General features: G+C 38.7%; 1 protein-coding gene across 3 annotated transcripts in view; it reads left to right on the top strand.

Annotated features, from left to right (window-relative positions):
* Positions 1-12173, top strand: part of SATB2 (SATB homeobox 2) — a 185202-nt gene that overhangs the window by 145756 nt on the left and 27273 nt on the right. For all 3 annotated transcript variants that reach the window (XM_089519484.1, XM_089519486.1, XM_089519487.1), the window contains one exon: positions 15-212. In XM_089519484.1, the coding sequence (XP_089375610.1) occupies positions 15-212 (198 nt within the window). The remainder of the gene's footprint in view (positions 1-14; positions 213-12173) is intronic.

Consider the following 12173-nt stretch of genomic DNA (forward strand, 5'->3'; position numbering starts at 1 on the left):
ACTTTCCACTGCAGGGCTGGCTGTGTGAACTGCTCCGGTGGAAAGAAAATCCAAGTCCAGAAAATCGTACACTCTGGGAAAATCTGTGTACAATTAGACGCTTCCTGAATCTTCCCCAGCATGAGAGGGATGTGATATATGAAGAGGAGTCCAGGCATCATCACAGTGAACGAATGCAGCATGTTGTCCAGCTTACCCCTGAACCTGTGCAGGTCAGTTGTTCTTTATAAAATGATTCTTGGTCCTGCTCTTGTCGTGTTTTGTTCTTCCCTGTTGAAGGAAAGAAAACATGACTGGTTTTTCAGCATTCTCCAGACTTACAAGCATGAACCACCTAGTGTCATCTTCAGTGTAGGAATTCCTTATTGGGTTCTTGTAGGGATTAAGACTACATTGAAAGAGGATGACCATGCATATGGGCAGTTATGATTCTCTGTTCTGTTACAGTCACACCTAGATACATAAACAGATTTTATAGCTGCATCTTTTCATTGGTATCTGAGTGGTACCTTTTATCAATTTTTTAAAAACAAGTACATGAAAAATGTTTTCAAAATGGAAGCTCTTCATTTTGCATTTTAAAAATTTCATGTTAGCCGGTGCTGAAATAACTGCAAAATAGAGAAAGTGTTGAGAGGTTAAGCAGATTTATCTGGGAAAAGAGATTTTTTTAGAAATTTCATATCAGATTAAATTTATCACCCTTGCAGGTAGGTTGTAGTGGAAGCTGCAGGTATTCTAGCGGTAGGTTTGTCTAAAGGTTGACCTTGAATATTTAGCCTACTTTTGAAATACCTCAAACACTTTTTTTCCATAGTGCATGTAGTTTCTTAGTGACACGTTACACTGTATTGGAGTGTGATGCATTTGTATTTGTCAGCAAGTTACAAAGCCTGGCATTAATTATTTATTACAATCAAAGTAAAAAAAATGAAGACTATCTGGAACAAGCTGGCAGCTACAAATAGCAAAACTCTGGAGATCCTCCAGTACACCTGATACATTAGATCTTTCTTTGGGGGAAATTGTACTTCAGGTATTGTTATGCCTATCTGCCATGCCTCTTATGTTTGCTAACCTGATCATAAATTCTGTTATTGTCTTGCAGTTAAGATACCTATAGTGCCACTCATGAAAAAGAACTGATGGCTTATAGGATCATATTTGTCACATCTGTGCTGATTGTACTTGTATTTGGGTTGTATCATGTGACATAATTGAACATCCCTACTATCTCAAGTTGGCAATAAAGCTTAATCTTCCTAATATTTACTCTGTTTGAGGAAATATACCTTCTTCCCAAATGCTTTTGGGCTCTGATTACTCTGTCATACCTTTATATTGCATAGCTTTTTTCAGTAGCTGAAATACTTTAGAAGAGTCTGTTAAATAAAACATCATACCAACATGCGTGGATCTTAGTGTTTTTCCCTCTCAACTCTATTTCTGTATCTATAGTAATCAATGTTTATAATACTTTCTCATGAGATCTTCTCATGAGATCTCCACTGTTGTGGCAAAATAAAAGGCTGAATGTGCCCTTTTGGCTGCTGCCACCACCGCCACCAACAGCCCCCCCCCCCATTGTTGATACCAGAGGTGGGAATGCCACTGCCCTAGTGATAAATTTAACTCATTAAAATCACTTAGTTGAATGCTGATTTAGTGGCAATACAGCATTTGTTAAAGTTGGCAGAAACCTGTTGATAACCATTATCTTGCTGAGACAGAGGAAGCAAAGGTTAGCTATTATAGACAGATAGATGAGTATTTATTACGATCACAAACCAGCATAAAGTTTGCTGTTAAAAAATTACTCATGCCCTTGCTAATGAACTATTTAAAAAAATTAAAGGTTTAGTACTAAGTGCTAAAAAGTTCTGTAGTTTGGGGCGATTATGTTTGGCTGAATGTTGACTTTAGTATTATATTTCTTGACATGGTAGCTGTTCGTGGCATCATTTTTATGCAGTTTACCAGTTGTAAACTGTACTTTACAGAAAGTACATTAATGAGATGAATACTTGGAACTACTAGGCACTACTGGTGGCGTAGTAGTTAAATGCCTATACTGCAGCCACTCACTCACAAACCATAAGGTTGTGAGTAAGGTTGTGAGTTCAGTACTAGCAAAAGGGCTGAAGCTCGACTCAGGCTTGTATCCTTCCGAAGTCTCTAAAATGGAGTACCCAGATTGTTGGGGGCAATTAGCTTACAATTTGTAAACCGCTTAGGGAGTGCTTAAGTGCACTGATAAGCAGTATAGAAATGCTATTGCTATTGCTACTGTAGTTTGTTGTGATTTCCCACAAAAGTCTTTGGAAGAAAAGGAAAGAGAAAGGAAAGAGGCACTGTCATTGGTGAATCACAGAAACTAATGACTATTGTGCAAAGGATTTATTATTCTTACAACACGAATAGTCAGTGCAGTCTTTGTTCTGGTGACTACTATATCTTGTAATTGTGTGTTATTATTAGTTTGCTCTTTTGTGTATTTTGGACCTAAACTACTTAAAAGTTGTAGTTGTGCTTTCACTTGTTCAGACTTTTCCCACTTATCATGATTTCACACACACACACACACACACACACACACACACACACACACAAAATGCTTGTAAGGCATTCTTCATTTATTTTTTCTCTGTGTAGTTTTGGGTTTGATATGCTTCTTCTGAACTAAGGCCCAAAATCTTGCTGTATCATAAACTCACCATCTGGCTATTATTTTCCCCCCATAAAATTATCTGCTCCCCTTAGTGTCATATCTCATAAACAGCAAGAACATATTGGATGAATGTATCTGGTTTCTTGATAAGAACTCTGTTTTTCTGGCTGACGTCATCATTGCCATCATTTACACACACACACACACACACACACACACACGTGCGTGCGCGCGCGCACACACACACACACACTGTCCTGAGGCCTACAGTCTAAAAAATACATGACTCACAAGGAAAAGAGATTGACATTTGAGGAGGGGATTACGTTTAGGATATGATAACTGCTCTTCTCTCTTTCTGAGGCCACAGTAGTGATAGTTAGGATGGAGGGCCTTTTACTGGGATCAAGGGACAATGCTACTGTGCCTGACTGCTGTTCTCTCCTAAAGCATCCAGAGCACTGGCAGTTAAAATGGGCTGCTTTTCATCAGATGCTGGGCCTAGGCATGATGAACCTGTGCTGGATGGAATATTGGTTGTTGTGTGTCTTCAAGTCATTTCTGACTTATGATGATCCTAAGGTGAACCTATCATGGGATTTTCTTGGCAAGATTTGTTCAGATTGTGTTTGCCTTTGCCTTCCTCTGAGGATGAGAGTGTGAGACTTGCCCAAGGTCATCCAGTGAGTTTCCATGACCAAGTGGGGTTTCAAATCCTAGTGTTCACAGCTGCTGGATGTCCAGACAGAATAATTTTATTTGGTAATTGCTAAGGAAAGCATATAAATTTACTTGGGAGGAGAGTGTGATAATATTTATTTCTTAAATTTGCATCCCTGTATTGACTTTGGGAATGAATGGGTGGTCATGGCACATCAAAACAGATTCAGAAATGATAAGGAGGCAAAGCTATTTGTGTACATGAACATTTATTGGTAAATGGAGGCAGTGGATGTTTGTTGCCAAAAATGTTCTGCACTGTGAAATGCTTTGATCCACAGAAAGTGTGCCAAGTGGAGGCCTCCATGCATGCAAACATGTCTGTACACCTATCCACTTTGGCAAAAAGCAACAATATCACACTAAAGGAGGGCCCAAATCAGTAGGCAAAGTGCAGCTCTCTTATTTCCAGAAGTCCAAATGGAGAGATATAGCAATAATGTACCTCCCCACACCATGCCTGTTGCGGTTAGGTAGAGAGGGAAGGAAAGTAGAACTGACTAGTTCAGAAGGAAAGCATGCAATCTCTTGACTTATTTCTTGGAATACTGACATGCTCAGTAGGTGGGTTTTTATTCTGCTCTCTCTGCCTTGTTGACTGATTTGTAAGCAAGATAGCCTATTGTTCCATGAATTGTGCAGCCACCTTTCACAATCCCTTCTTGTGACAATAGGCACATTGACTATCACTGCTGTCCTTAATGAAAGTAAAGGTTTACTTCACAATATTTCTACAAGATAAAGAGACAGCTTCAGGGCTTTGTGTAAATCAAGGCTGATCAGAGTCAAATGGTAAGCATGGTAAAGCCAAATTATCTGAGGTGCAGCAAAGTGCCTATTTTTGAAAACATTCATTAGAGTTCATTTTCTAAATAAACTATCCATTCATCAACCAGAAAGTGCCAGAAAAGGAAATAGTTTGTTACACATTGCTGTTAATACAGATTAATGATTACCGTATATACTCGACTATAAGTTCACCTCATGTATAAGTTGAGGGCATGTTTTGGGGCTAAAATTATGGATATTGATATGGCCCGTGGATAAATTAAGGGTAAAATTTAGAGGCATGTAACAAAGGATGTAAAGGATAATGCAAAGGAAAATGATGCCAAAGAACTTAGAAAATCCTGTCAGGTATACCGTAACTGTTTGTGCTCATCCTAAAGGCTGGATGGATGAGAGAGCAGAGGGGAGCCTTGCTTCTTTTTGGTGCTCCCAGGATGGACTAAGCTCTCACCGTTTATCACTCTATTTAGAGAAAGGGGATGGTTCTTTTTAAATATATATATGAGTTAAAGTATAGTACTTACATTGACCCGTGGATAAGTCGACTCAAGTTTTTTTTTGGTCAATTTTTTGACTATAATTTCTAGATTTATACATGAGTATATGCAGTAATCTCTATTAATGCTGTAACAGAGATTAACACGATTAAAATATATGCATTTAGACAAAATTTTAATAAATTCTGACTTGTTACCAATGAGCCAGCATGCTGTGATGTGCTAGCCTATTGCTCCTCCTCTAAGCAGAAATGACTAAACCAACCATGGTCCTTCTGTCTATGGTTTTTAGGTTGATGTCCAAACATGGCAGGAGCAGGCACTCTAGGTTGTTTCTCCTCTTCTGATTTCTTGAGGCATCTTTAGCTGCTCCCAAGTGCAATAGGAACAGTAGGGAAGTGTTGTGTGAGCATTGTGCTCATGGACAATAAAACTAGGTTCCTGTAAAACCTTGCTTATTGTGATATGAATTAGTCCTGTGTGCCGCCTGCTTTCTACTGCATCAATATTTTAATGCAATTCTTATTCTAAGTATTTTCATTTTGAGAAAAAACAGCAACAGTAGTGTGATTCTAGTTTCTATGAGTAAATAAAGAAGCAAAGCTTAGGATCTCTTCTACAAGACTGTATTTAACTGCAGACTTGCATTTCTGTGTCATGATTGTAATGCTGTCTTCTGCTCTTACCATACTAATATCATATTATAATTTTAATACAACAAATAGGTAGATATGATTGGTGCATAAGCCTATATGGAAGAGGAGGAGGAGATAAATACTTCAGAGGCAATGGGATAGAAAATTCCTTAGCAGAAGCTATCAATGAACACAGGTCATGGCCAGTTCTCTTTGGCAAATAGCATTGACACAAAACTGTAATCAGAAGAGGGAGTACCATATGTATACATGCAATTATAAAGTAAGAATGAAAATGAATTAAACAATTAAGCAGCACATTGAATATCTGATTTTGAACAAGCCTAAGATCAAAATACCTGCATCAAACAAACAATCTTTTTTAAAAGAAAGAGAATTGCTTGAATAATGTAGTAATTACATTAGGTTTTGTGCAAAGTGCAATAAGAGGGCATTGTTAGACTTGATGAAATGATATTGACAATAAGGAGCAGTCTTAGTTTATATGTATATCTTTGTTGAGTGCAACAGAATTTAGCACAATATGTATGAGAGAGAAAGGGCGGGGAGGGAGAGGGAGACTGGACAATGCTGTTCTTAAACAGTTGGTGCTGTTCTTAAACAATGCATTTATTTATGTGTAGCTTAGCCACTGTGCTAAACTGTGTTCCATGTCCTCTTCTCAACTTCAGTCGTTTCTTAGAAAAGGAACAAACCTGCTAAAATTGTTGGTGTACTAGTCATCATGAAGAATGAAAGCTAATCTCTGTAATTTTTACATTGCATTGTTTTGAGACTGTCACTGTCAGAGGTTTCATAACATTAACTTTGCCCTTTGCTTGGTCTAGCTCTGAATTCTCCAAAATCAGTGTTTTCTAGAAGCTATTTAAAAATGAGGGACACAGTGTCAATTCAACAGGTTATATTACCAACATATATATTATTGTTTTTCATTCCGAAATGATTGGCAAGTGGATTCACGGGGTCATGGAAGTGGGGGGCAGTGGCTAAATATAAATGGGAATGTGCATCAGTATGGAGCATTCCCATCCACAGCTAACAGAAGCTATTAAGGCATAACCATTAAACAGAGTTAAATGTGGATTACAAGGAAATGACTAATATATATCTTGGACCTGGTACATACCTTCTTGAAGGTCTGGGCTGGTGGTGGCGGTTTTTCCACCGGAGGGAAGCCGCAGCCGCCAAATTGCGGGAGCGGCGTAACAAGTGCACCACAGGGCGCTGCCATTGTTACGTCGCCATGATGTTTTAGGGGTTAGGGAGCATGTACATGGTGCACGCTCCCTAACCCTAATGCCAACACGGTATGCCGCTTTTTGGCAGTTTGTACCGCGCCATAAATAAACAAAACAGTACTTTTTTTGGCTTGTAGATGATAACTTGATTGTACTCCTCGTGCTCACATATCAAGAATAGAAGCAAAATGCAATGGAAATTGTGACAGAAGTGGAAAGAGTGCATTGCCACTTTGCATTCTAAACATCAGCATGGCTGTTCTGTGCTACCCTTCTATATATGAGTCTTCAGAATGGCTGTTTGGGATAATCACCGCAAGAATCCCATTTGCATGAACATTTTGTCCAAAAGAAAGATTATTCTAAAAATTTCCCAAACTTCCACTAAATGTGGCAAAAGAGGGACAGGATGAAAATATTCTTTTAACAGATCTTTTATCCATTCATTTCCATTTGATTATAATTTTGATAACACTGCACAAAATTCCTAAGCTAAATAATAGGTAATGGAGGTGGACAGAAAATTGTTGTTGTTGTTGTTACTCTTGTGTGCCTTCAAGTCATTTCCGACTTATGGTGAACCTATGGTGAACCTATCATGGAGTTTTCTTGGCCAGTTTCTAAAAAGGGGGTTTACCATTGCTATTCTCTGAAGCTGAGGGCAAGTGTAGCTTGCCCAGGATCACTCAGTAAGGGCCCGAACAGACAGGCCAAAATAAAGCTGCTTCAGGTCATTTTGGAGGTATGCTATTTAAATGATACAGGCCTCTTAAGAGGCCAGAAGCATGCCAAAGCTATGCTCCAGTCCTTAGGATTGGAGCGTGGCTTTGGCGTGGATTCCAGACTCTTAGGACTCATACATCATTTAAATAGCATACCTCCAAATTGACCCGAAGCAGCTTTATTTTGGCCTGTCTGTTTGGGCCCTATGTTTCAGGACTGAGAGGGGACTTGAATCCTATTCTCCAGACTCATAGTCCAATGCTCAAACTACTACACCATGTTGACTGTCAAAATATAGTTTTGATTAAACATTATTTTAATAATAATAATAATAATAATAATTATTATTATTATTTATACCCTGCTCTTCAGCCAAAAGGCTATCAGAGCGGCTTACAAATTGTTAATTAATCACTTTGGGTTCATGTTATTACAGCTTTTCAAATTATACGAGTCTGCTCTTTAAACCTGAACAGCTAGGGAAGTTCATTAGTGTTATAATTTATAAAACACTTTTTAAAAAGTACAATACAGCTAACAGTTATATAGTTAAAAGTGTAGAGGGGGGAAATTAAGCAATAGATTAAACTGCCAATTTAAATTATAGCTTCAGTTTAATGTTGTCTAATATTTCCAGTATGTATAACTCAATCTTGTGGGTTAAAGGTTAAAAAGGTAAAAGTAGTCCCTTGACATGAATGTCTAGTCGTAACCGACTGCAGGGGGTGGTGCTCGTCTCCGTTATTAAGCTGAAGAGCCAGCATTGTCCGAAGACGATTCCGGTGGTCATGTGGCCAGCATGACTGCACCAAATGCTGTTACCTTTCCACTGAAGTGGTACCTATTTATCTACTTGCAGTTCATGCTTTCAAACTGCTAGGTTGGCAGAATCTGGGACTAGTGACAGGAGCTCACCCCATCTTGCAGCATTTGGGCCTCGAACTGCCAATCTTCCGATCATCAGAACTGGCATCTTAACCACGAAGTCACCGCATCCCTCTTGAGGGTTCGGGAGATATAAATATCTCCTCTACCAAAGGATCACCATGTTTTAAGTTCCAAGATGCCTAGCATGATTTTAACTTTTTAAAAAATAACTTCCTAAATTATTGTTTGGTGACTAATATACCCACATTATATATAGTCAAACTTTGATAACAGTATTCACGCCACTTGAGTGGTCACATTTAAATCTTTTGAGAGAAAGTATTTGAGGTCTGAACAAATTGCAGCTACTTTAATGGAAGGTACATAAAAATAGTAAAATCTCCAAAGTGAAAATATTGCTTCCTTGCTATAGTTTATTTGCCATGTTCCTAAGAAACTGATACTTTGCCATGGAGAAAGATGTGACTATGCTTGGTGGTTTTGTTTTAATGAAGGTTTGACCACTTTTCTTTTTAGTAAGCACCATTTGGACATTTTATGACAATTTATAGAAGCTTAGAAATCTTGTTCTTGCAAGCATTGCATACATTTTGACAAAACCAATAAGTTACAAATTATGGGCAATGAGGCCCTTTATATTTGACTATGAGATATCCAGTAGAGTTTCTTATGGTAGATAGTTATTACAATTGCAGTGGAAAGCCACGGAGATTTCACTATTGAAGCCAAACCTACCTATCATGTCATTTCAGCTGTTTCTGTTTAACTCTGATGCCTTATGTGGCTAGAGAATGCTGCAGATTTCTATTAAGAATAACTCCATAATAATCATAGTATAACTTACATTGGGAAGAGGAGAAATATTCAACTTCCTTAGTTCAGTACTGTATATTTTAGATTTCATTTTATCCTGAAAATTGTAGATAATGTATCCCAGACAAAATAGATTTTTGTCACTTTTGAGACTGTGCATTCTATTTCTCTGGGCACATAATAAAATATACTGAGACCCCCCCCCCCACCTCTAATCCTGTGTAATGTGCTGATCCTAAGATATTTAGGAATTTAGATGCCAAAGCCACATTGAATCATGCCCCACATAAGTAACCTTTACACTGCTGTCTTAGGGTAACACCCTTAGGATTGGCTTTCTGGTCAGAAGTGAAAGCTTCTATTAATGGAATAAGAAGAGAGGTGGTTTTAAAACATTTTCCTTTTCTCCTGAAGTCATCTATACTGCCTGCTATGCTGTCCTGTAGGTTTTAGAAATGTTCTGTACTTTGAGAGCAAGTACATTTAGAAGTATTTGATGAAAAAATATTTAAAACATTTAAATATGAATTTTCATATAATGGTTTTATTTATTTATTTGATTAAAAACAGATTAATGCAAAAATGGCATAGAAGTAAGTCTTTCATAGTGCTGATGTAACATGTGTGAAGGGCATCTCAGTTGTATCAGAATATCACAAGGTATAAAAAATTGTGTGTAAATACCAACCTCCTGCCATGCAACCAAGCATATGCTACCCTTGCTGAACAGGTAAACTATCATTTCTCCCTGGCTACATCAGCACTCTTAACTTGGTTATGAGTCACCTAGCTTTCTATAATCCCTGCATTCAACAAAGTTCTATCTAGTTACCTTCACTCTCGAATTGGAAAATCTGGGACAATAATAATAAAAAAATAGGTTTGCCTTAGGGTTGATGTAAGTTGGAAATGATTTGAAGACACATAACTACAAAAAAGTAGTGGTGGTAGTGGTAGTGGTGGTAACAGATGTTTTTGTTCCTGTCTCAGCATCATGTGTCTCTGTGGTTCATGTAGAGTTGAGAGTGATAGAAGAAATGATAGGCAAATATTGAACTCGTCCAGATTGGCCTAAAGAAGCATGGGTTTTTGTGTTACAGTCACTTGGTTTCTACTGATTTTTGCCACTCATTGGCGGGTTACAAACTGCCATTAGGGACGTCCTGAGGACATCCCAGTTTGGAAAAGGGGCGTCTCTTCTAGATGCCCCTTGCCCTATCATGGACTCAGTCCGTACAAAATGGCGGCGCCCTGTTCATACGGGCGCCGCCATTTTGACGTAACGGACACTCTATGTCCACACGTGGTGCCCCGGAAGTGACGCCATGAGTGCGCCCTTTGGCACTCGCGGCGCCTCTTCCGGGGCCTGAGAAGGAGTGCAATTTCCGTGCTCCTTCTCTGCAGCGTCCGGGAGCCGCGCCGTTTAAAGGCTGCGGCTCCCCGACGCTGTAAGCGGCAGCAGAGGGAGAGCGCTGCAACCCGGCGGTTTGTAACCCGCCATTGTCTCCTCAGCATCCACTCATTCCACTCTTTTTATGGCTGTTTGTAGCAATTTCGTGAATCTGCTTTAGGACTCTTGTGCAGTTTTTTTAAAACAAAACAAAAAACAGAGCATGGATTGCTGAGGTGATCCCGTTGTATGAAGGGGAAATTGTCTCCAATCTGAATTTGAGGGGGGGGGGGAGGGAAATTACAGTATTATAGTGCAAAAGTGACTTTTCACTATTGCTCTGACATACTATAGGTTTTTTTAAATGTAAGAAAGGAAGAAAAGAAAAGGGTCCTTTTTGTTCTGATATGTTTCGGAATGAAAAAGAAGCCCATTTGAGGATGGGAATAAAAGGCTGTCAGAAAATAGTCCAGGGCAACAGAAACTATGGTTTGCCTGCTCTGGAAGAACCTTATGTCAGACCTCTTCAAAAACAGTTTAAAGTCTGTTTGATATGCCATTTCAGGTGATGATAGCCATGGAAACTATTTTTTTTTACAAGCACCATTATATCAGCAGACAATGCTCCCAGGAAGCTACTCTAGGTAGAAAATGGATTGATGCATGTGTGTGATAACACTTTGCTTTTATAATCACTCGGGTAGAATCTTGTTCAGATATTATAATAGGACCAAACCCCTTTTACCGGAAGTGACAAATGCAGACATTCACAGTTTTACTTTATTACTCCTAAAATTGTTAATAGGATTGGCTCATATATACATTCATTGGACTTTCCCCTCATTCATACTGTTTCCTTTAGACACATTAATTTTGCTGCTACAGAGAACTATAGATCTTCCCTACAAGTGGAAAAGATACAATTATCTCCATTCAACCATTTCTAAAACCAACAAACCCTGCGAAATAAGGATCATTCCAGTTATTGTTGTTTCTTATCTGTACCACTTAAGCAAAGTAATGGAATTTATAGCAGACAGTATAAAAAAACAAAAACCAGACTTTCCTGGAGAAAGCATACTTTTCCCCCCATCACTGCCATTCTGGTTTTAGATCTAGCTACAGTACTGAAACCGATGTAGTGACTCTGGATGAGGACCTGTGGCTTACAAGTGGTAGGAGAAATATTGTCATCAATTCTGTAACTCTCACAAGCTTTTGGTGTATATAGGTCAACTTCTGTTAAACAAACAAACAAATAAATAAATAGTTCTCTTTCAGGACTTGGTGGCAGTTTGTTGGCTTGCCTATGCCTTGCTATGATCATTCCATTTATGGTTTAAATCCAATTGTTACTCCTAAACAGAGTAGACCAAATGAATCAGTGAAACGTCTGTAAGGGGTGACTGAGCAAGCTCCCATTTTCTTGGCATATCTGCTCTAGTTGGATAATTGGATTTAGGCCCATGTATTTCTGTGTTCCTTAGGACTGTTGCTTGAGTTCCTCTGAGTTGTCCTGTGAGTGCATGCTGCTTTTTTCTTTGCCATGTTATTTCTCCTTACAAAAAATATTGACATGAAACCATTGGAGCAGTCATCCAGAAAGAATGAACTGAAGTGTTATCAATGTGCTGATGACAGGTATTTCTTATTTTCTATCAGATCTGGGAATTGCAATCTCAATTGTTAATTCCATCTGGCTTTAAGTGGTGTGTTTCCTTCTGGAATCACCATGCCTAGGTGTGAGATAACCAGATCATGTCACTGTGGCCTAGTGTGAGATGCACTGTT

The sequence above is a fragment of the Sceloporus occidentalis genome, unplaced genomic scaffold, assembly GCF_023333645.1.
Source record: "Sceloporus occidentalis isolate IW3139 unplaced genomic scaffold, rSceOcc1.0.p SCAF_4, whole genome shotgun sequence".
Classification (NCBI taxonomy): Eukaryota; Metazoa; Chordata; class Lepidosauria; order Squamata; family Phrynosomatidae; genus Sceloporus; species Sceloporus occidentalis.